At 34.3% G+C, this 26,215-nt stretch overlaps 2 protein-coding genes across 4 annotated transcripts; one reads left to right on the plus strand and one right to left on the minus strand.

Annotated features, from left to right (window-relative positions):
- Positions 1-19,860, minus strand: LOC102807074 (protein Son-like). Of its 2 annotated transcripts, XM_085505048.1 has the most exons (9): positions 19,727-19,860; positions 17,877-18,967; positions 12,817-13,007; positions 10,799-11,206; positions 7,926-8,036; positions 7,676-7,798; positions 2,538-2,685; positions 2,063-2,256; positions 1-1,396 (listed from the first exon to the last, which is right to left on the minus strand). In XM_085505048.1, exons 1-9 carry the CDS (start codon positions 19,804-19,806, stop codon positions 1,274-1,276), a joined length of 2,469 nt encoding a protein of 822 aa, XP_085361174.1. In that variant the 5' UTR covers positions 19,807-19,860; the 3' UTR covers positions 1-1,273. The 2 variants fall into 2 exon arrangements, with proteins under 2 accessions (XP_085361174.1, XP_085361175.1); XM_085505049.1 differs by lacking the exons at positions 1-1,396; positions 2,063-2,256 and adding an exon at positions 4,591-4,674 and having other exon boundaries at positions 2,625-2,685; positions 19,727-19,858.
- On the plus strand, positions 19,841-26,215 carry LOC100366983 (glutathione S-transferase 3, mitochondrial-like). Of its 2 annotated transcripts, none has more exons than XM_078013018.2 (6): positions 19,841-19,959; positions 22,138-22,283; positions 22,528-22,592; positions 23,063-23,120; positions 23,809-23,881; positions 24,941-26,215. In XM_078013018.2, exons 2-6 carry the CDS (start codon positions 22,158-22,160, stop codon positions 25,039-25,041), a joined length of 423 nt encoding a protein of 140 aa, XP_077869144.2. In that variant the 5' UTR covers positions 19,841-19,959; positions 22,138-22,157; the 3' UTR covers positions 25,042-26,215. The 2 variants fall into 2 exon arrangements, with proteins under 2 accessions (XP_077869144.2, XP_002739172.2); XM_002739126.4 differs by having other exon boundaries at positions 19,854-19,963.

Consider the following 26,215-nt stretch of genomic DNA (forward strand, 5'->3'; position numbering starts at 1 on the left):
TTATTTATTGTATTTTATTGAAATAGATAACATTTAGACTGTAAATGAAGATAAGCAGTAGTCTATTTGCATACATGTATGACAGCATGTGTTGTAAAACAGGATAAAATTTATCCCCTAATCATCTAAACTCATATTGCCTGTTGCCAAATATATTCATAATGAATATGGAGAGCTCTGGATCACACCTGTTCTAGCAGCAATCCAACAACAAAAATTAACTGTGCTCGTCTTCAGACATTGCGCAGTGGCTGCCTTGTAGCCTTTTTTCCCATGCAATTTTGTTTATAGGTATATGCCATATACAATAATAAAATCATACTTATGTACAGGAATATGATACATGAATATTGATGAACAATCTTCAACTTCTTGAATGCCATGACTTGTTAATGGCGACAGGTCAAATTATCCAAATTTTAATTTGCGATGGTGACAAGTTGTCATTGGCACTCAAAAGGGTAAAACAAAACTAAGAATTTTTTTAGGATGAGAGTAAAAATTTTTGTTTTTTGCCCAAGGTTCTACCAGATTCAAGAACTGGGTGATATTAAGAAGACTTGCAAATAGATGTACTTTTATTGTATGGTGACAGTTGAGTCAAAGGATACATAACATGGCAGAATGTGATACATCGAAAAAACCTGTCAACAAGCTGCTCTGATTGGTTCTGACTGTTAGGGTTTGAAGTAGGTGAGAGAAGCTATTTAATTTACCAGCAGAATCTGTTCAGCAATGACATCTGCCAGATTCAAGCTTTTCTAAAGATCAAAACAAACATGAATCTCGGCACAGAAATGGCCTTCCTAATGGCTATGTAAAAATCACCATATTGTAACAAAGTGAAACAATGTCTCATGATGTTGAACATCTTCAGTAATGTTGTCTCTCGGAGCTATTTTGCAATAAAAATATGTTCCATATTTTACAAACATTTCACAAACTTTCAATGAATGAATGCCTAAAATACTGAGTCATCAAGCTTAGTACAAAAACTGAAGCTGGTATGAGTAAAATATCTGCCTAATTCCACCTATTCCTGCTGCCTGGAAGTGAATCCACTCTGATATCACGCTGCAGGTAGCACATTTTCACGAAATGAAAACTCCTTTTTTGCTTTCACTCTATTTGGACATGACCTGTGACAAGCAAAAATGCATTTACTGGTTTAGAAATACAGGTGCACAAAAATGTTTTCAATGTATGCCCCACAAGTCCATAGTCTACACTGTGCATTGTTTAATACATAAAGTCATGTTCAAATCTTCTATGATCATGGACCATCAGCTGGGATCAATCCCATCTTTTGGAGGGCAACTGTAGCTGCTTGTGCCTTGGCATGCTTCTTATTAGGACTAGCCACTGTCGGTTGATAGAGGTCAGCACCAACCTTTACCTGGTAAATAAAGTAATGATTAAAATTAAATTCACTTGGCTGGCCTCTTGAGATTGTTATGTGTATTATTTGATGCTCTGAATTCATGCAAATACATATTCAAATATTGGCCATTGTTTCAGCTTCCTATTTTATGTATGAAATATGAATCTGAGTGCAACCACAAAAATACAAGCTAACAAGACAAGAGGTTTCAGCCCTACATGTGCCATTGTCTAATCAGGTAGATACGACAGTGAATTTTGATTCAGGGTTTGACCAATGGTATGTCCGAAAAATAGTAACCGGTAAGACCTGGTTTAGAGCTTCAGTAAAGGCTGATGAAATGTGTACGAACAGTAGTCTAGCTAAACGGCCACTGAGTTGAACCATGGCAACAAAACATCAGCTGTATTCATGGTCCATTTTGAAAGATTTAATAATCATAACTTTTCAATTTGGTACATGTTATTTCTGACACGACAATCAAATCGAGAAACATTTTAAATAAAAAATAAATGGACAATGAGACTCTATATTACTTCCTGTTATTCTGCAATTTTCCATTTGCATTATCGTTTGATAATCATGATACTAAAAGTTTACCACCCTGGTTACTGTACTAATAATCAAAGTTAAAAAGTGAGATGCAGTGAGATTTGCTGAAACAGAGCTTCATGTCCTTACCTTGAAAACAAAATTTTTCTTATGGTCTGGGCCACTGTCATGGACTAAATTGAATTCTGGCGGCGGCCATTTTCTCTTGTTACATATTTCCATCAGGGCAGAGACTGGATGTTTGCCAGACAGATCTTTCATTATTGGAGCTGGCATACTGATTGCTGCTTTCTTCTTCTGAGTTTCTCCGCAAGCTACCAGACCTGGTGATCAAGACAGACAACAAATTAAACATCTGCTTTGTTTGAAAATTTCACAGAGTTTAAAGTATTAGTTTTGAATGAAAGATAAAGCTGATCGCAGTTTATTCAATATCTTTCATGAAAACATGTAGGTAGAGTAAATATTTTATTGAAAATAACTGAAGATTTTTCAACTGTACTGACTGACCATCTTGAAGATATGAAATTAATTCATTTATTAATAGATAACATTTTGAACTTCTCCTCCCTCTCCCCCCTGAAATTACACAGTATTCTCTTACCTTTCCTGTCAGTTTTAACGTCTAGACACAAAGGAAGCAGGGATCCTTCTTTATGCTTTCCAAGCCCCTCACCATATTTCCATCCCATTTTCTGTAGCAAATACATACCCATGCCACCCTTCACTGGTAGCGTATTATGGAACATGTCCTGCAGAGTAAACCAATTAGTCACATTGTCAGTTTTAAGTAGAAACCCACTCATAATTTTCGAAAAAGTTAGTCATGAATAACATGACAATTTTCATTGGTTATTTTACGTAAAATAATGAAGCTACTGTCCCATGGCACCATGAAATAGCCTTCTGTTGTGTGTTACATGTTGAGAAACTTGGCCTAATATTATCAAAAATTTACCACAATTCCATAGAACACAATGAAAAATTTATTATTTTAACTTTTTAAAACCCAAATTTTTGAAATAATCCAAAACAAAAATTTGAGTTTTTCAGCCTCTATATCACCAGCCTACAATTTACTTGAGATGCAGCATGATATCTCTGCCATAAGAATCTATGGTAAAAGCGTTACTCCAACAAAAGCACATTGTCTTGACCTTGTCCTCACAAGAAAATTTGAATTAACATTTATCTAATTATCTGAGACACACACATAAAGATCACAGTGCTCATAAATTGATTTTATTATCACCAATCAAATTTATGGCAAACAGATAACCATGCTACATAACTCATAGCATCATACTTGTACCTAGGCACTGGTGGTGTGAACAACACATTGCATAGATGAAGACCCCACCCAATGATTAACTTATTGATCACAGAGAGACAGTAGTACACATGATTAAATGTGAAGTACATGTAAAACCAACCCATTTTTTGCAAAGAGTATTTTTGTATTTATACAAGCCCCTCCAAATTTGTTTTCCTTCTTGTTTACTTTACTCTTTACGAAAAAACAGACAGTCAGACAGTGTAACAACTTTTTAAATGTGACCCTGAAAATAATGAAGATCAACAAGATTTTTTTTCCACCAGTAAATTTGAGCATTAGATTTTATGGAACATTAGATATCATTTCTGTTAATGTGCTGAATTCAATGTAAGTTCCTCAATTAAGTACTTCATAAAATATGGAATGTAATTTTATTTGAAGGGCCAGCAGCAGTAATAATGGAACTGATTCTAATATCATAAAACACAGGAAGGCATCTGCATACCTGGGACATCATCAAATTTAACACTTGGTGTTAACAAGTCATAGTTGTTTGTGCTTTGTGCGTGCAAAAAAGGTTGTCCACATTACATGTAAAGATAAAATAATGGTGATGTTTGTTCCTATTACTCTATATGCATGTATAATGTCCTGGGCAATGTTGTCACAGCAGATTGTGAACTAGTGTGTTAGTGCTGAATTTTTTATCAGAAATTTGCATCCTGGTTGGCAGAAATGGAAACAAATGATGTCATATAGACCTACTGTATTTGCTCTATTAGTAGGTCATGCATTTAAAAAAGGGACATGCAGAAGTCTATGGTTAAAATAAAGTGTTTTTAATGTTTACAATGCATGGACTTGTAGTTTTATATATGCTTCTTTTGCAGATGTGCTTCTAATACAGCAAATATGATGCAAGAAATGTCTTTTTGATGAATTACTGCTTTACAAAATAAGCATTTATAAAAAAAAAATATTGTTGATATTGTGAGAGTTTGAGGATGAAGATGCATTAAAAACATGTAATGTTTGGTACATGTGTAAACTCCCATTTCTTCCCTCTTGATTGTGTTTTTATGCATTTTCAGTGGAGACAAACATAACAAATCGGGGCTTAATCACATGCTGTTCAAATATCAAGGCCACTGTCAACAATTATTGTACATCAGGATGGAATATCACATACAGCATTGAGAGCATCTTTTAAGAAGCTGTCAGCAGTCACCAAAGTACTCTTATAAAAGCATGACTGCTCACAGCTTCAACAATTTAGCTAAAAACTTCAAATGATTGCTTTTCACTTTCTATTAATATTTGTTACTGTATTAACCACTTTAATAACTGTACTTGTGTTTTATCATTTTGATTGTTTACCTACCTACATGAGCGTTGTTTACTTCATCACAATCGTCATCAGCCACTTGGTGACTGCACGTCTTGCTTCAAGTCTTAACAACATAGCCTGCAACAAGTTTCCAGTTATCATCATGGGCTAACACATCCAATTTATTACCCTCCCCCTCCCGGCTGACCAAAAGGATTAAAATTTACTACATATTTTGCATACATGTCCTGCGACCAGTTCTAATTAAGAATTCACAGACACTGTAAAAAGCTAATAAAACAACCTTAAAGCATAAGTGTCTTCACCTGTGCATGCACAGTAATTACGCTAATATTACGTACAAAAAACGCCAAGCTCATAGGTGAATGCAACAACACACTATGGCAATCTGTTGCATGCACAGGTAAAGACATTGACTCTTTAATATTGATAGATTCAAATGAAGAAGCCAAAATGACAATCATCTTAACTTAAGCATTAGTGAATATATAATTAAAAGAAGACAAAGAAATTATACATGGATTTCAAACTGTTGTTAATTTATGACAGGATGGTATTACTCCCATGGTGCATTTCACTTATTTACCTTCACAAATAGACCATTTTCCGTTCACTGCGAGAATCACATGTTATGCGTGAAATCGAACGTAAAAACAGGACAAACAAAGGTCATAGCGTCGTAGTGGCGTCAAACATAGCGTGGGATTCGACAAACGCTAAAGTATTTCGGGGACATTTCCATGCTTAATGATGTGCTGTCCACATTTGATGATAGGCAATTTCGATTAAGTAAGGGTATTCGGAAGCAATATTCCTATGTCGAATATCGGCCGGTCAATGTAAGCTACGAAATAAAGAAATTCTAGTTCAAAATCAAATTGTTCGACGCGCGTCTTTCATGCATTTCGCGAGATCTCGCAATTGTACCGAAAATCACCTATTCCTCTTAACATCTATTACAGGATCAGTATGTATACAAGCACTGCTTGACCTGTGAGCATATAGCTTATCCTTTGTGTCCAATGATTAATTTTTGTTTTAGATTTGTCTATAACAAATTATGTCATTATCTGTACATTTGTAGTTTCTTATACATGTACTGTAGTCAGATTGAAATCTTTCAGCAATCCTGTACGTCGTGCAGTCTAGTGACAAAGCGCACAAAGCCAAACGTTTATAAAATGACGTCGGTGTGTGAAAGCACTGTAAGTTGTTCCTCTGCAGTCGCTCCCCGATATGGAAAACTTCTAAAAACATTTACTGACTACAGATCAAAACAACACTGTCTATGGCCTTTATTTTAACTATCTAGTTTATACATGTACATGTAGAAGCGCTATGTTACTAGACATGCAAGAAAAGGAGTATGGCCATATTTAGTGGAGTAATGTATTTTTTATATGAACACTTATGTCAATCCTAAAGTTGAGACAACAGATGACAGGAAAATGCTTTTAAAGTTGCACTCTGAATTTTACTGGGTCTTGGGACTACCTGTATTATGTGAAATATTTGATGTTCTAAATTCACACAGATTCTGTCTTGTTTCAAACTACTGCGGCTGGTCATTGAAAATTACTAAAATTGAACATCACACACATATTTTATGCAAATTTAGACCATTAAGTATTTCATACCAGTCACAGGAACACAATAAAGCTCTATGAACAATCCCAGGGTGCAACTTTAAGTGCACTTTGTTGGGAAATGCACTTCTATACACTGAGGATTATACCATATTTGTCCAATAACAAGCCCCTTTAAAACCCTGCCCATGGTTGGCATCACCCAGCAATCTGATTGGTTAATACCCAGATTGATCCATCAGTTTAAGAAACACAGTTTCAGGTCAACCAACTTATGCATGGAAAAACATGGCAGATATTTTTTGCATGAAGTGTTTCAAACCAAAGAATTGATTTTTCGTATTACATTACAATCACAACTAAAAATATTTATATCAACTCAAAACCAAGTTTAGTTTGTGTTCTTATAAAATAGCATGACTGATCTAACAAAATCAAAACCAATAAATACGACAATAAAATCACATTATAACAATATTTATTTTGGAACCAAATGAAGGCCTTTTACTCACGTCTGATGCCTGAATTAGTGACACCAGCAATATTCTTGATATCTTGTTATCACATGATTGCAATTTGTGAACAAAAACCCTATCTTCTGTCATGACTATTGTATTTAGGCTACAATGGATTGAAATAATGATGCCCCAAAGCATCAATATAGAAAGATTTGGAGGCAACATTTGCCTAGGGCATGGTATCAGACAAATACGGTATATACAACATTTTTTTAACATTGAAAGAGTTACTAACACTAGTTCCAGATGTTGAAAGGCTTCTATCACATCATTAGTCACTCTCAAAATAAACTAATAAGAACACAATTTAATAAAAAGATGAAATTCAAAAGCAATCGATATCTAACCCAAAACTGGTCAGGAACAGATTACAAAACCCCCAAAGCTGACTGGATGTGAAAGCCTACATGATAATAATGGTTTGAACAAGGGAGCGTTAGCAATGGGTCTCTCATGTCCAAACCACAACAGGAAACAAGTTGCTAGGCTCAAGTGCATGATGGGAAACCTTATCAATACATATATACATGTTTACTGTTTTAAAAAGTTTTTTATTTTAACAATTTGTTTTCCATGAAATGTTTAAAATTTAGCACATGTAAAGATAAGAATCCCAGCATTCACAGTTTTAATCATGAATCTACATCTAGCTAAGGAGCCTCTATTTATAAAGACACCCTAGTTAGATGTAGAATTTTAAACAGTCGTTCAGTGTGTGTAAATCCATAACAGGTTTTCCAGTTAGTAAATATTTGTTATTATGGGCTGTTTAAAACATGTACTTGTTTTGCTTTTCAACATAATTCTGCGAGTGGTCGCAGTTTTCAGTTTACGTGTATTAAAGCCGTTAAGTTTTATACTCCTCAATTATCAGAGGATACTTTTTGATAGCCAGAATAATGATCACAAAGTGGATAGGAGTCAGAGAACCACAGCCAAGGATTATATTGTACACCAAAAACACCTGAAAGTGAGCAAATATCAAACCTTGTGTTGACCAATGAAATACAATACCTTTTTAGCCCAGGCCTGTCCTTTGGGATTAGAGTTGGCAAGTTCAGTGGGTTTGAGAATCTGAGCATCAGTGGAACCAGTGTACTGTCCAGGTTTGTGACTGGCCTGGGCCCAGGACTGGATCTAGAAGAGGAGACAAGTTAGTATACTGAAGTACAGAAAAAAGTTTACAATGACATTAAGACTGACATTTCTTTTTTCTTTTACAAGCAAAGTAATAATGAAGTGGAAGACATTGCTGATTCCTTACCTGTTGATTTGCCTTGTACATGACCCCCATGGCTTCAACATCATGTGGATTTTCTTGGAGTTTACGCATGGCTTGTAGTCGTTCAGTAACCATGGTAGTGATATCAACATTCTGTATCAAGGGTAAAGAAGTCAACTTGAAATAATTCCATCAGTAGACCTTCCGAAAACTGGGTTTTATAAGCATTATATAGTACTCTCACCACAGAAAATGTGTGGCAGAATTGTTCTCTCAGTTCAGAAAATATGGACCATCTATGTGGGTCTTGAGATGGAAGCATGAAGTAATTTGTTTCCCTTATAATGGACAGTCCTCTAATGCATATTCATGAATTGTTAAAGGGTTGTTTCATCAAATTTTTATTCTTGTGTTTTCTTACATATTTGGACATTTTCTCTCACGAGAGTACAAATTTGAGACAAATATATAAACCAGGAGGCAAATGTCTCAGTCAGATAGGATAAAATATAGGACCTCTTCATGTTACATATTCTGACACTTTCTGGGTTTCTATGTTATACACCTCAATTGTTACTCAAGTTTAATGTAAATGATAACTGCTTGTGTCTTTAAAGACAAAAATACTTAGAAATTTCCAGTTATGTTGAGTTTGTCCACCCAGAAAGTACCAGGATGAATGACTTTTAAAGATCATCCATTTGGCATTTAATAACCATGATATAACACATGACTGTGAGAGTCACCAAAAGTAACACATATTTGGAAGAGAATGACTGAGCTAAATGTAGCTATTATTTCTTTACCCGTTTCGTGAAAAACTAGAGAACTAACATGTTACCGCATAGGTATGCAATTCTACTGATTTAAGGTACAGTTATTTTCAATGTGGATTTCTTTTTTATTTTGAATGAAGACCAAGGGGAACAAAATTAAAAAGGTTGACAATGCACAATATAAATAAGAGTACATACATTGATGTTTGAAATCATTTTAATTTTTTTTTTGCTAATTGCATAAAACAGTAAATAGCAGCTGCATACTCATCATGCAAATAATTTACAACACTTTTAGCAACAGAATCAACATAAATATACTTTTTAGTCATCCCCCGACAGTAACTCATTCTGTCACTTGTTGCAAAACCTATGTAAAAAAGCTGCAACCATCTAAACATCATGAGATACTGTGAAATACTTTATTTTAGCTGCTGGGCTCTCTCTGGAATTTGCTAGGTAATAGTAAATTTACTAATCAAGAAAAAAAAGTATTAGTAAACTTTGTCTGGAAACTGCGGAGCATTTTCCCGCGACCGAGCACAACGGGGAAGAGAGAAGGAGAGGGAGGTGTCCCCTCTGTCGTCGGCCGAAAACAAGAACAGCATGCTGAAAATGGTGCTTGCTGGTGCAACCTGAGCTCTAATTTTGTGTGTAATTTCATGACATCAAATTAGGCAGTCTGCTCCACAAAATGTACCATTTATGATGGTACAACAAAACATCACAACAAAATATAAAATGTAGACACCAGAACCTTTATTTGAATAACTCAGTATTAATTAAACATATTCATGATAAGCTCACATTGTTAACAGTGGGGAAAACGAGTCATCATTCAAAAGTTCACTAAGTTCACTGCCAAGAACATAAGTCTGTGAATAAATTTTCACGGGAAATTTCTCAGAAAAAAACTCTATGCCAATCAATATTATTATGAAGTAATCTCCCGTGCTCATCGTGCAAACCCGCATGTTGACGTTTATGACGACACAAAATGACTATTTATTTTCATCGAAATTTCTGAATTAAAGTGAAAAAGTAACTAAAGTAACTTTCGGTCTTGTAACTCGATCTCAATGCTAAGAATGCCCGGTAAGAATGTTACACAAATTATAATATTTTTCGATCGATTCGCTAACATTGTCTCACCTTCCATTAGCTGTGGAATCATAGCCCTATGTTGCCGACCGCATTATTTACGTGACAGAGACTGGCCGGCCCATGTTCGACATACAACAACAAAAATAAAAACAAGACGTCCGAATGAAATTGGTAGGGCAAAATTAGATTGTATGTCGCACCAAAGAGCTACGGAACCGCAGCTAACCTTCCATTATTTCTGAAATCGTGATGCAGTACGATCAACTTTCAGTTTCTTGGTGCTGTCAGGGTTAGGACACCCATTTGTTTCTGGTTCTGAACACGATTTAGCGGTTTCTCCATCTCGTCGTGAAAAATAGTCGTCGAGCAGTTGTCTGCTCCTTTTTGACGTAGTCTCCATTTTCAATAAATAAATAAATCACGTGTTTGATAAGGACGGCATGAAACCGTTCCATACTCAGAGTAATGTCGCGGGGTATCTTGAAACACATGTCGACTAAACTACGCATGTGCGATGACACCAAAATAACTTTAGAGTGGAAAAATACATTCAGTGGCAGTTCCGTGTTGATCGTGATCACCATGTAACAATTGTTGCAATCTTAGAAGTAACGGGACGTTGTTTAACTTTAAAATGGCAATCACTCAAACCGTAACACGCGTGATGATCACAGTCGAGTCTTGACAATTAAATGAGCGCGATTTGCGAGGGTATTTTGTACAAAATGTGTTCGTAAATCCTACTAATAGATATTTATTTTGTTCGTAAATTTTGTCAAAATTTCGTAATTTACGACATTTGCGAGCGACAGCGAGAGCACAGAGCTGGAATTAATTTTCGCTGAAAAGTGTTTTTGGGTGTTTTGTATGGAATTTGTTTTCACTGATTTCTGATGAGTTGAATGTGAAATATAGGAAAAAGGTATATTCGCTGGATTTTATTTTCACTGAATCACTCCTTCAGCGAAAATAGCTAAAATTAATTTCAAGCGAAAATAAAGTATTTCACAGTAGACAAAATACATGTTGACTTACCAGCTGACTGGGTTGTTTTGGGAAGACACTGTCATTACTGGCACCGGCTATGGCAAGGGGGGCAACCACTGCTGGAGTGACGGCAGCGGTTGCAGCTACTGCTGGTGCTGCAGCAAGTGCAACAGCTACATCTGCTGCAGTGGATGTAGTCACTACAGCTGCTGCAGTTGTAATTGCTGTGGCGGTGATGGCAGCAGGGACAATAGTGGTGGAATTGACTGGTGTTGTTTCTGTAAATGTTTTTGCAGAGCTGGCAGTAGTTGGTTTGTGTTCAAAATCTTTTTTCACTAACACCCAATCACCATACGGATTCGGTTCAGCTTCTTTCTTGCGATGCTGAGTGCCACTTGAGACAGGAAACTGCTTTAGCAATGTGTCCTTGTCTTGTACTGGCTTTTGAATAGCATTCTGTAAATATGAAATATAAATTCAACAATCAATAATAAACAAGTTTTGCCTCCTTTGGTTGCTACATTGCTAGACGTTAGCCCACAACAGAAAGAGGAGGGGGCAATTTGATACCGGTCATTCATGATCCAGTTTGCCTCAGTGTATGCACAGATACCAACAAGTTAAATAACCAGACTGTATATTAAAATATATATTCTCAAATTCCAAATAAACGTACCCCCGACAAAACTTCAAAATCTAATAAACACCCCCCAGAATAAACAATGCCCCCCGGATTGTTCCCATGCTTCTAAAATATGCTTTTACTGGTGTATATATTCAAACTTTTCCTGTCCCTTGTAATTAGGAATATAAATGTGAACAGTTTTTGGGGTTGACTGTAATTTTTGTGACGCTTATTTCAGAACCAAATTAAGGTAGCGGGACTATTATTTGCATACTTGTTTTCATCCTCTAATTGTGAGTAAATGACTACAAATAGACCCAGGAAAGTATATATTTTTAGAATCGCCAGACTTCAAGCTTTTCACAAGTGTATTTTGCATGCCCGTATCTGCATTCTACGACGCGTTACTCAACCAAAGGTGAAAAATTACTTTTTCTGTAAAAAAAATAATTACGCATTTATGCTGGCGATAAGAAGTATTGTTTTCACTTTTCCTAGTTGTTCAATAGTCTGGTAAATTGAATGTGTCTGGTCAGTTTTTTTCAAGCAACGCGTTTTAATTAAAAAATAGTGTGCTGAATTTCAATTACTGTTTTAGTCGCATTGCCCCCAACTCAAACCACAACTCGTTGGTAAATAAACGATGAAATAGTTTGTCTGGACACATTCAAGTTCCTCTCACTGTCACCTTAAAGCTGTGAAAATTTGGTGTTAATCCGACGACAATAAGTATACGTTATTTTTTGTTAAAGACTTTGTATTTTGAAAAACATAAACTTCTAGAAAACGTCCACGAAGGAACAGCAAAGATTTTCAAGCTTGTTTATCGACACAATCAATTTGTTTTCCCATCAAGGTCTGTTTTAACATGTGTAGGGACATCCAAATGTGTAAGGCTATTGGAAACCAAAAAAATAAAGGAATGAAATAGGTATAATTGGATAAATTCGACATATGAAAACACCAAAATCAATGATTTTTTTCAGTGGCTGTGTGACCTTGTGTCTGACACATTCATATGCAAATGACTAATCTGTGAAACAAATAGGGGCGGAGACAAACCACTAAAATGTTTGGAAACACTAATTGTGTGTCAGATAGCTACTGATAACACATCCTAACATTGCTTTGTCTCGAGTTTCTTTGAAACTTATAGGCACACAGATTAAACCTGTGTTGTTGATTTTGGAAAACACTACTGAGGCTGCCTTGCTTCCCTTCAGAAAATCTACATTTTAACCAACTTACATGACATTCTATGTTATGTTGACTTTATCACATGAAAGTTTATAGTGCATTTCATCAATTAATAAATAAATATGAAAATCATAATTTTCAGCACAAATAATAGTCTCGCTACCTTAAGCCGCGGCCTCAATTACAATTTTTACGGTACATTGTATAGGAAATCCTGAACAAAGCAAGTGGTGTCACAGCATACCTTGATGTTCATAACTATGGTCGGCAATGGATGACTTTTAACCTGGAAGGGATGATGAACAAATGGACCCTGTTCTTCATCATCACTGTTAATTGGTTTGTTAATAGGTTCCTCATCGGATGAATCTATTTCAAGCTGTTTTTCTGCTATCTTTTGACAGACCCGAGTCAATTCATCAATTGTCTTCCCACCTACATGTAATATAGAAGATGCATGTACGATTATAATGATTGGTAATCATTGTGATACGATTTTAATGATTGGTAATCATTGTGATATGATTATAACGATTGGTAATCATTGTGATACGATTATAATGATTGGTAATCATTGTGATACGATTATGATTGGTTGATCATTGTGATACGATTATAATGATTGGTTGATCATTGTGATACGATTATAATGATTGGTTGATCATTGTGATATGATTATAATGATTGGTTGATCATCATGATACGACTATAATGATTGGTTGATCTTTGTGATACGATTATAATGATTGGTTGATCATTGTGATACGATTATAATGATTGGTTGATCATCATGATACGACTATAATGATTGGTTGATCATCTGGATACGATTATAATGATTGGTTGATCATCATGATACGACTATAATGATTCGTTGATCATTATGATACGATTATAATGATTGGTTGATCATGATATGATTATAATGATTGGCTGATCATTATGATACGATTATAATGATTGGTTATTCATTATGATACGAATATAATGATTGGTTGATCATCATGATACGAATATAATGATTGGTTATTCATTACGATAGTATTATAATGATTGGCTGATCATTATGATACGATCATAAGGATTGGTTGATCATTATGATACGATTATAAGGATTGGCTGATCATTATGATACAATTATAATGATTGGTTATTCATTATGATACGATTATAATGATTGGTTGATCATGATACGATTATAATGATTGGTTGATCATTGTGATACGATTATAATGATTGGTTATTCATTATGATACGATTATAATGATTGGCTGATCATCATGATACGATTATAATGATTGGCTGATCATTATGATACGATTATAATGATTGGCTGATCATTATGATACGATTATAAGGATTGGTTGATCATCATGATATGACTATAATGATTGGTTGATCATTGTGATACGATTATAATGCTTGGTTGATCATTGTGATACGATTATAATGATTGGTTATTCATTATGATACGATTATAATGATTGGCTGATCATCATGATACGATTATAATGATTGGTTGATCATCATGATATGACTATAATGCTTGGTTGATCATTGTGATACGATTATAATGATTGGTTGATCATTGTGATACGATTATAATGATTGATTGATCATCATGATGCGACTATAATGATTTGTTGATCATTGTTACGATTATAATGATTGGTTGATCATCATGATATGACTATAATGATTGGTTGATCATTGTGATACAATTATAATGATTGGTTGATCATCATGATACGATTATAATGATTGGTTGATCATCTGGATACGATTATAATGATTGGTTGATCATCATGATATGATTATAATGATTGGTTGATCATCGGGATATGATTATAATGATTGGTTGATCATCATGATACGATTATAATGATTGGTTGATCATCTGGATACGATTATAATGATTGGTTGATCATGATACTATTATGATTGGTTGATCATCGTGATATGATTAAAATGATTCGTTGATCATCATGATACGATTATAATGATTGGTTGATCATCATGATACGATAATAATGATTGGTTAATCATCATGAAACGATAATAATGATTGGTTGATCATTGTGATATGCTTATAATGATTGGTTGATCATCATGATATGATTATAATGATTGGTTGATCATTGTGATACGATTATAATGATTGGTTATTCATTATGATACAATTATAATGATTGGCTGATCATTATTATACGATTATATTGATTGGCTAATCATCATGATATGATTATAATGATTGGTTGATCATTATGATATGCTTATAATGATTGGTTGATCATTATGATACGATTATAATGATTGGTTGATCATTGTGATACGATTATAATGATTGGTTGATCATTGTGATATGCTTATAATGATTCGTTGATCATTATGATACGATTATAATGATTGGTTGATCATGATATGATTATAATGATTGGCTGATCATTATGATACGATTATAATGATTGGTTATTCATTATGATACGAATATAATGATTGGTTGATCATCATGATACGAATATAATGATTGGTTATTCATTACGATAGGATTATAATGATTGGCTGATCATTATGATACGATTATAAGGATTGGCTGATCATTATGATACGATTATAATGATTGGTTATTCATTATAATACGATTATAATGATTGGTTGATCATGATACGATTATAATGATTGGTTGATCATTGTGATACGATTATAATGACTGGTTATTCATTATGATACGATTATAATGATTGGCTGATCATCATGATACGATTATAATGATTGGCTGATCATTATGATACGATTATAAGGATTGGCTGATCATTATGATACGATTATAAGGATTGGCTGATCATTATGATACGATTATAATGATTGGTTATTCATTATGATACGATTATAATGATTGGTTGATCATGATACGATTATAATGATTGGTTGATCATTATGATACGATTATAATGATTGGCTGATCATCATGATACGATTATAATGATTGGTTGATCATCATGATATGACTATAATGATTGGTTGATCATTGTGATACGATTATAATGATTGGTTGATCATTGTGATACGATTATAATGATTGGTTGATCATTGTGATACGATTATAATGATTGGTTATTCATTATGATACGATTATAATGATTGGTTGATCATGATACGATTATAATGATTGGTTGATCATCATGAAACGATAATAATGATTGGTTGATCATTGTGATACGATTATAATGATTGGTTATTCATTATGATACGATTATAATGATTGGTTGATCATGATACGATTATAATGATTGGTTGATCATCATGATACGATTATAATGATTGGCTGATCATCATGATACGATTATAATGATTGGTTGATCATCATGATACGACTATAATGATTGGTTGATCATTGTGATACGATTATAATGATTGGTTGATCATTGTGATACGATTATAATGATTGGTTGATCATTGTGATACGATTATAATGATTGGTTGATCATCATGATACGATTATAATGATTGGTTGATCATCTGGATACGATTATAATGATTGGTTGATCATCATGATATGATTATAATGATTGGTTGATCATCGGGATACGATTATGATTGGTTGATCATCATGAAACGATTATAATGATTGGTTGATCATCTGGATACGATTATAATGATTGGTTGATCATTATGATACGATTATAATGATTGGTTGATCATGATACTATTATGATTGATTGATCATCGTGATACGATTATAATGATTCGTTGATCATAATGATACGATTATAATGATTGGTTGATCATCATGATACGATAATAATGATTGGTTAATCACCATGAAACGATAATAATGATTGGTTGATCATTGTGATACGATTATAATGATTGGCTGATCATCATGATACGATTATAATGATTGGTTGATCATCATGATACGACTATAATGATTGGTTGATCATTGTGATACGATTATAATGATTGGTTGATCATTGTGATACGATTATAATGATTGGTTGATCATTGTGATACGATTATAATGATTGGTTGATCATCATGATACGATTATAATGATTGGTTGATCATTGTGATACGATTATAATGATTGGTTATTCATTATGATACAATTATAATGATTGGCTGATCATTATTATACGATTATAATGATTGGCTGATCATCATGATTGGTTGATCATTATGATATGCTTATAATGATTGGTTGATCATTATGATACGATTATAATGATTGGTTGATCATTGTGATATGCTTATAATGATTCGTTGATCATTATGATACGATTATAATGATTGGTTGATCATGATACGATTATAATGATTGGCTGATCATTATGATACGAATATAATGATTGGTTATTCATTACGATAGTATTATAATGATTGGCTGATCATTATGATACGATTATAAGGATTGGCTGATCATTATGATACGATTATAATGATTGGTTATTCATTATGATACGATTATAATGATTGGTTATTCATTACGATAGTATTATAATGATTGGCTGATCATTATGATACGAATATAATGATTGGTTATTCATTACGATAGTATTATAATGATTGGCTGATCATTATGATACGATTATAAGGATTGGCTGATCATTATGATACGATTATAATGATTGGTTATTCATTATGATACGATTATAATGATTGGTTGATCATTGTGATACGATTATAATGATTGGTTGATCATCATGATACGATTATAATGATTGGTTGATCATCATGATACGATTATAATGATTGGTTGATCATCGTGATACGATTATAATGATTGGTTGATCATCATGATACGATTATAATGATTGGTTATTCATTATGATACATTGACGGAGGTGTGATCTATTGAGTAACTAAACCTGCATCTATACAAGTAGTTATAAGCATAACTGGTATAACATGACCACTTGGCAGTTTTTCAATGTATAATATTTCAGCAAAACTAGAATATCTATTATGAAGCCTATCAAAGTGTTTGGTTTCCATGTTTCTTGCAGTTTCAAAACAAATTTAGAATTCAGGATTATAATAATGCTGCAGTGTTCCCTCTAGAAATAATATGTCTGGTTTACTGTAACCATTATGTTACATGAAGTTGTCTTGTAAACTGACAATGTAGACGAACATGGAGTGTTATAAAACACCTGTGATGTCACACTATTGGTATACATCATCATAAATACTTGATGTTATAATTTACAATTAAGAGAAAGTGCTTAAAATTGGCCAAACACCCGAAAAACTATTCAAATCTAGCCGACACACACAATACTGTGAAATCTGATTTGACTCTACCTGATTTTTGAACTAGAATTTCTTCTTTGGTGGGTGGCGGAAGCTGATACTCCAGTGGAATAAGGCCAGCCTTCTGCTGAGCATACACATTAGCCTTAGCAATCTCTAACAACTTAGCTTTATCAAATTCAGCCACTGGTGTCCTTTCCTTCCTAGGAGAACGTGATCTATGAGATCTGACGTCTCTTGAGCTATGAGGCCCATCATATGGCCGCTGTCTATCTTTGTAGTGTTCACGGGATTCCAATTTGTATCTCAAATCATTGAAAGCTCTTCTATATCTGTTAGGAGATCGCGACCTCGAACGTGATCGTCTGTACTTTTTATTCCTCGACCTTGATCTTGACCTAGATCGTGATCTATGAGAATGTTTTCTCTTTTCTCTTCTACTTTCGTCAATTCTATCTTTTTCTTTACTACTCCTGTCTTTGTGTTCCTCTTTAATCTCTTTATCTTTCTTAGCTCTCTTTTTATCCCGGTCCTTGTCATGTTTATGTTTTTTCTTTTTGCTCTTCTTCTTGTGTTTTTTGTGCTTCTTCTTCCCACTTTTCCCATCTTTTCCTTTATCAGTAGAATTTTCCTGTGCTTTCTCCTTTGCAGCTGATGAGTCTTTCCCATCACTGTCTACAATTTCTCCTTCTTCTGGTACATTCCTCCATGGTTTCCCATTATCAGCACTCCCATTATCACTGTCTTCTACATCATCACCATCACCTGAAGACTCGCTCTCGCTGTTTCCTTCATCTTCCGTGGTAGAGGGAAGTTTCAATTCCTTGGTGGCAATATTAATTTTGATTTTCCCATCAGATGCAACAGCTTGTCCACTTTTCTTACCATCCCCAATATTATGTGTTTCATCCTGCTTATGCTCAACTTTCTCTATATTTTTAAGACTACTTTGCGAGTAAGATTCAACTTCTGGTTTAGTCTCTATTTTCACTTCCTTCACTTGCTTTTTGTCAGCTGATTTCTTTTTGTGTGGGTTTTCAGTACCAAATGTATTATTGTTCTCCTTCCTGTCTTTCAAAGCGCTGTCTTTACTTTTTGCTTTGTTTTCTTTTGTTTTCACGCTTTCATTGTTTTTTGGCGATCTGAAAAAGAAGTATCATTTTCGAGTTGTTATGATTGAATGAAATTGATGTGTTATTAAAAAATTGGAAATGGAAATTGCATTTTAGAATGATTTGGAATGACCCAATATTGCTGCAGTTACATGCCTGAAAATAATTTCAACAGACACAACTGCATACATTGGTTCTAACTAATTGCAAGTCCAGATTAGATGCTATTTAGATCATCTAGATAACAAACCTGGAAATATATTTGACTAGTTTTTGTTCTAAATAGATTACAAGTATTGCTTAAAGATGCTACTTAGATCGTCTAGAAAGCGCACAATATGGCAGCAATTGGGTGACTGGAAATGTATTTGACAGATGGTTTGATTGTTTAGAAATATTAGTTATCATCTCACATTTAGAACCAGATACACAAGTGACATCTCAAATTTTGTCTAAAGTGGCAGCTACACATTCTACACTTTGAAGAACACATTCCCGTAGGATAAAATGGCGTAATGCGCGCAATTTGTGGGTTTAACTTCTACCGTGTTTGACGTACGTGAATAACATACGTGAACGAAAATCACGAGAGCAAATCTTTAGGTTTATACAGTTGAGATATTTTATGGATCGTGTATGTCTAGGTTTGTCGTTTCGGCATGGTTTGGGTTTTGTTAAATAGCAATTAGTTACTAGCCTAATAGTGAAGATGGCGACGTACACCAACCTCTGCACCTCTTATCTACGTGAAAGCCGGATTTGGGAGCAATTACAAGTCAAAATATTCACCTATGTTCTCGTTCTTTTTCTAGTTCTTGCATCTTTTTCAAAGCAAAGTCCCGAAGCATCTCACTTACGTCTGCCGCCATTTTGTATATTTTGAAAGTCACGCAGTACCGAATCTCGTAGTCGACGTGATCTTCTGACAGTTCACAGAAAGGTCAGTAGAGGGCCATTCAAAGCTGTCATTGGCGTACACACCTGGACACGAAAGACAGGCTTACTTTACAGCTCCTAAGCACGTAGGTACTTGAAGAACTGTGCAATGAAACCGTGTTATAGACCTACAGTCTAATCACTAGGTTCTTAAAATAATATTTAACATGGGATACAGTGGTGAATCGGCTTATTTATGTTTATCTCCATCGGCGAAGTTTCAAGTCCGGACCACAGTGCCTGTAGAACTGTGGGCGGGCCTTGGAATGCTTTTCAATTCAAATTTGGGGTCGTGGTTATATCCCGGGTTATATGCGGTCCTCAGTTTCGTCGTCAGAGTTGAGACTCTAAATGTGTAAAAATTGATATAATTTCAATATCTCTTTTCACAATATAGAAGATAAAGGGCTCTTAACGTTTCCTAAAATAATTATGTATAGTACACTGCACTGTAGTCTCCACTGAGTTCATGATGCAAGAAATACGACTATTGCTCGTCCCGTACTTACTAGCTAGTAGACTACTTCTTTCGTTAAGCAGTTAAGTTGTATTGCACTACACACGATCGTCCATTGGTGTTGTTTAAACACTTGGGCAATCTTTTGGTGCAGCAAAAACATAAAATAATTGATTTTTCAAGATCGTAAATTAATAGGATACATACAGTATAAAAACATTTTTCTTTTGTACATGAATTATTAGAATAATTTTTGATTAATTTAAATAAAATAGTGATTCGTTGTTTGTTTTTCGGAGTGTAATAATAAATAATAATAATCTTTATTGCATTGCTATCCCTATTTAGATTCTTTTCGAATGAAAATAGATATAGACAACATTTCCCATGATATGGTCTAATATTGTCAGGTTTATCGAGAAGTTCACGCACACAATGTTGTTCCGATGGAGCTTATAGAAAGTATGCAAATCTGCCAAGAATAACACCAACATCCAAGTTATGCCCAAGATGGACATTTAAAAATATACATCCCCCCCCCCAAATATATAATGCAGGTTCATTGTAAGATTACATGAGACGCAATCAAAAATTCAAAATTATGCAACTTGGAGCATGTAAATAGCCAAATTGGTTGTCAAAAATAGCCAGTGACTGTCCAAACTGGAAACTTAAAAATTGATGTCTTTATGAATGTACTGTGTAGCAAAACTTGTGTTTTACACAAAGTACAATTAATAATGCATACATAGAATTGTAACATTCTGTACTACTGGTATATTACAATACACTAGTTAGAGGCAATAATAATAATAATGAATTTATTGCATCGTTAGAAATAATTTCCATTGGTTGACAGCAATAAAATGTTAGTACAATACATGTAAAGTAAAAGTAAAATATTTAAGAAAAGTTTCTTGTGTGTGTGCAAAAGATGCAAATATAGATGCCACCCTTACATCAAATGGTTAGTTCCACCCAGCAGTAAATACTGTAAAATACTTTATTTTAGCTGGACAATATTTTTACTGAAAAGACTTTTTGGGTGTTTTGCATGGAATAAGTTTTGATAAGTTTAATGTAAAATATAGGAAAAAAGATGTATAAGCAAAAATAAAGTATTTAACAGTAGTGGATATATAAATGTTCACAATTACTATAAAGTCACAACCTCAAAACAAATTTTTGACTATTTTTGTATTAAAAAATGACAGGCAAAATTCCAGGGCATCATTTCAGTGATTATGTAAATGAATCAGATTTTATTCATTACATGCATGATGCTGGTAAACATTTGAGACAAAAGATGTGCTAATCTAGAATAAGGAGTGGCTAACTCGTTACCTTTAAACAAATACAGGAAGTCATGCAAAAATGATTTTCTTTTAGAATTTTTAATTTTTTTTCTAGAATCAACAAATGCACGCCAATTATTAGTTTGCAAAGACTAACCGTGGTGTTACTGAATGGATTTGGACTGGGTTCCTTTCTAGATTTACTTTTGTCAATGAGGGCACCATTACTTTAATGCGTTCTAAACCAAATTTGGTATTGCTGAAGACTAAATTTCTCAACAATCACTGTAACAAGTCGCAAAATTAAAGTAGCTAACAATAAATCGATGGTTATGAAGTATCGGGTATGTTCACTGACATCAGCGACCGTATTTGAGAAAAAAAAGAACTTTCGCAGCACAGTGCATGTACAGGAATTATTGTTAAAAGAGAGCATTTTGATGCTGTAGGGTGTTATGTGAACACATGCTTTATGAAAACAAACTTCATGTGTTATTTCTGTCTATCCATAGAACTCCAAACTGATTTCACCATGCCTGTAATGTCAAAACTACCCGATGAATTTGGTTATGTGGTCTTAACCGGTGTTGCTAGTTGGTTCCTAGTAGGGTTCATGGCACACAAAGTAAGCAAAGCTCGTAAAGAATATGGTGTTGAAGTAAGTATATATAACTGAAAGTCGTATCTACACAATTTTGTTATTGTTAAATATTAAAAAAAAGAGGAGGTATATAGAAGCTACCTCACTATGAACTTCAAATAATAGCAAATTTACTCATCCAAACTTGTATTGAACTGTGATGCTTTTTTATCTTGTTCATATTTGATAATGAAAGGGCACATTGTGTTGCGGTTAAACTGTTATTATCATTGTTAACAATTATTTTGTTATATTTCTGTAGTACCCCACTATGTATAGTGATGAAGAACCAATGTTTAACTGCATTCAGAGAGCTCATCAAAATACGTAAGTAATCATTGTGTATTTGCTCTATTCATAATGCATACTCTTGACAGCGCTAAATTCTGTCATCAAAACAAGTCGCATTTTAATGATCCAGTATACAATAAAAGCGATTTATGTGCACTTATATTGGAGATGCACCAGTTAAATACGGTGTTTGTTGTCACAGAATATACAGTACTAGTAGTGTACAGATTCTGTGTGTATTGTGCAAATTAATCAATCTAGCAATTCCAGTTTCAGCTTTTCCAATATAATGTGTAAGGAACATAAGAATGTAGAAATTGAGCTTGTTTATTTCGACAAATAGATACAGTATTTTACCAGCATAGTGTATTGGTGTCGACGTCCTTATGTAATTGTATGTGTATGTAATTCCGGCGCCATCGATTGAATTGCAGGATAATTTGGAATGAATAAATCTTGAATATTTAAAATATGTAGTTAACATACCTTTATATTGTCTTGTGCAGGTTGGAGGTGTATCCGTCTTATTTATTCTTCCTTACATTTGCTGGATTGCAGTATCCTGTAAGTAGTAGGTTTACCACAAAGTAGCAGATATACTGTAAATTGCTTTAATTTCTCTGAAGATGAATTGCCAAATTTTGTAGAAGTGAAAATTTCTGTGAAGTGAAATTTATTTTCACAAATGCCATAATATATTAAAATTTTGGAAATTCCCAGCAGTGAAAAATAAGCGATTTACAGTATTTAATTTTCAGCTCAGGCTGCATCTCAATAATGTGATAGAAAGTGGAAAATGTCTACATTTCAAATTTTAATTCTTTTACGTTCACCGCCATACTGTTACGTACACCAAAACAGCTACAGCATCCTCCTAACCAAATTTGGCTCATTGTGATTTAATCTCAAAAAACACCTGGAACTAGATTTCTGCTTTGTTTTAAAGAGTGCTTCTCAGAATGCCTAATTTTAGTTAAATGTGAGCAGTGCATTATGGACTCATTTTTAGAGTTTCTGTAGTTTTGATAACAATAACTTCATTCACGATGATCACTTAACATTTTTTATAAAATTTGGTGTCATATCTTGCTACATTATAAAGGTCTTGAACATGAGAGGGCAGCTATTTTCAGCTAGCACCGTATTTTACAACCCTGTTCGTGCTATATTTATGTGACGTTATGTCTTTTGTGTTATTACCAAGTCTTCACGTTCAGTAAAAAATGTTCTATTTTGATCTATATATTAATAGCGAACAGCGACTGGCTTTGGTTTGTTATGGATAGCAAGTCGATGCAGCTTTGCAAGTGGATACTACACAGGAGGTAACTGCATGTTGTTGGGGGGACAGTGAGATTTGGGTTGGTGTGGCAAAGGTATCGTGAGGTACATGAAAAATGAGAGTACTGGTAGTAAACTAATACATTATGGATATATTTGGTGAGGATGTACAAGATAAGGTTATAAAACTGATGGGCAATAAGGATTCGTATTTGTGTGAACTGCAAGATTACCACAGAATCGCATGACAAACCGTCATTTTTAGAATAGTTATGCAATGACTGAGTCTGTGAAAGAAAGTCTGTGTTTTTTTTTGACTGTAATTTTCTGAAGTTCTTGTGTATATGGCTGTTCTGCATATGGTGATCCACAATTGCAGTGTGGGTACGGGGGGGGGGGGGGGGGGTCATGTGTGCACCCATTGGCGTGCATACATACCCTTTTAGTCAGTTTGAGAACTCTCAGTTTGAATTATTTTAGCACCACCGTCATCTTACAATGTGAGCTTTGATTGTTGTGTAATTAATATTAATGAGTGGGTTCAATATCATCCAATCGGAACTGATTCTGAATAAATGAACAGTTGTTATGACACATGAAGGGATGTGCACGCTTTATGAAAGTATTATATAAAACATTTAATTAACCAAATGAGCTTATCACTATTGAATATTTGAATGAAAGCTGCTGATTACAAATTATGATAAACCTGTTTATATACTAAGGTACGGTCTTCTGTTCTTCACTGTATAAAATGTTTGTGCATTTATTAACATATCCTGCCATAAAGATTTAATAAATAATAATTAAAACATTAATTTGCATATTAATGAATTCTCAAAGACTGACCAGAAAAAGAAGTCAGTAGAAGACAAACGATTTTTTCGTTAGCATTGGGGGAAAGTTAGTGTTGGGAAAACAGAGGTGTTAATTCGAAAATTCATTTGTTTGTGATTGGTCCTGGCAACATTTGGGGGATCAAGATGTTGCCCAGTCTATGGGAATTGAATATACGGATAAATCATATCTGTAGTAGATGTATAACTCTAACATTTAGGACACAGGATCAAGACTAATCAGTGACTACATCTCTCTGTTTTCAGATCCAAAGAAGCGCCATCGTGGAATCTATGGTGTGCCAGTATTCCTGGGTCTTATGGGTATGACCATTTCATTTGCGGCTCATCAGTTGGATTGGGTGTAAATTATTCCTATCATTTTTAATAATATACATGCTTATTACAAGATATATACTTGTGTTCAGGTGAAAATACACAATTCAGGAAATCCTGTTTTCATACATTAATAAAGTGAATGAAATGATAAACAATTTGTACTAATGTACTGTATTTTTTCTGTCGCCAAGCAAAATGCATAAGGACCAATAAATGCTTGTTTTTTTCGCTACTGTGACATAGCCTGACTCATAATTTGGACGATTTGACAGTGTTGCATTTAGCTTGACTTGGTCAGCAATAGTTATTGCACCCTAGTTTATGTCAAAGTTAACCTGCCAGAGAGAGCGCAATAGCTGTTGCTGACCAAAATTAATGAATGAAAACAACAATAAATATAGAAATTGTACAAGTAAAGAATATATATATACCGGTATATATAAGTAAGTAATGAATGCTTTTAAAGCTGCGGCTTCTATTAAAATGGTACAACGCAACAGAGGGGATGCGACTTCTATAAAAGCATCTACACATTCTAGAAATTGTTGGGTCTCAATTATTCAAAAGGGTGCGGCTTCTATTACAGATTTTATGGTACTTAGAGTATTTTATTTTTTTTAGTGGGGATCACAGATATAGTTCGTATAGAATTTCATAGTCAAATATGAGCTAGAGATAGTTTTTAATTTTGCTTTAAAGCGGGGGAGTCGCCACCTGCACGTGCGTCAGATGGCCATAGCATGTCATTGTTTACAAACAAGCCTCTACCCACGAGCCTTTGCGTTTTTAGCATGCGTTATCGTTGCTTGGGACTCAATTTCCCATGTATGCGCAGGTGACTACTCTCCCACTTTAAATTTGTGTTTGTTAGTGATGTCAGGCAACATGTGCAATGTTTATTGCATTGGAATGCTTCACGTATATTGTGATGTAGGTGAACACATTAAAGAGGGGGAGTCGTCACCTGCGCATGCATCAGATGGCCATAGCCTGTCATAGTTTACAAATGAGCATCTACCCACGAGCCTTTGCATTTTTAGCGTGTCTTGTTATCGTCGCTTGGGACTTGATTTCCGCGCTTGCGCAGGTGACACCCCCCCCCCCCGCTTTAACATGGTAGAATGTACAGTTCTGATGACATTGTCGCTTTAAGAGTTTACCAACTTCTCAGTTAAGATAATAAAAAAAGAAATGCACAGCAAA

Source organism: Saccoglossus kowalevskii, chromosome 11 (genome assembly GCF_978046115.1).
Source record: "Saccoglossus kowalevskii chromosome 11, keSacKowa6.1, whole genome shotgun sequence".
In the NCBI taxonomy this organism is placed as follows: domain Eukaryota; kingdom Metazoa; phylum Hemichordata; class Enteropneusta; family Harrimaniidae; genus Saccoglossus; species Saccoglossus kowalevskii.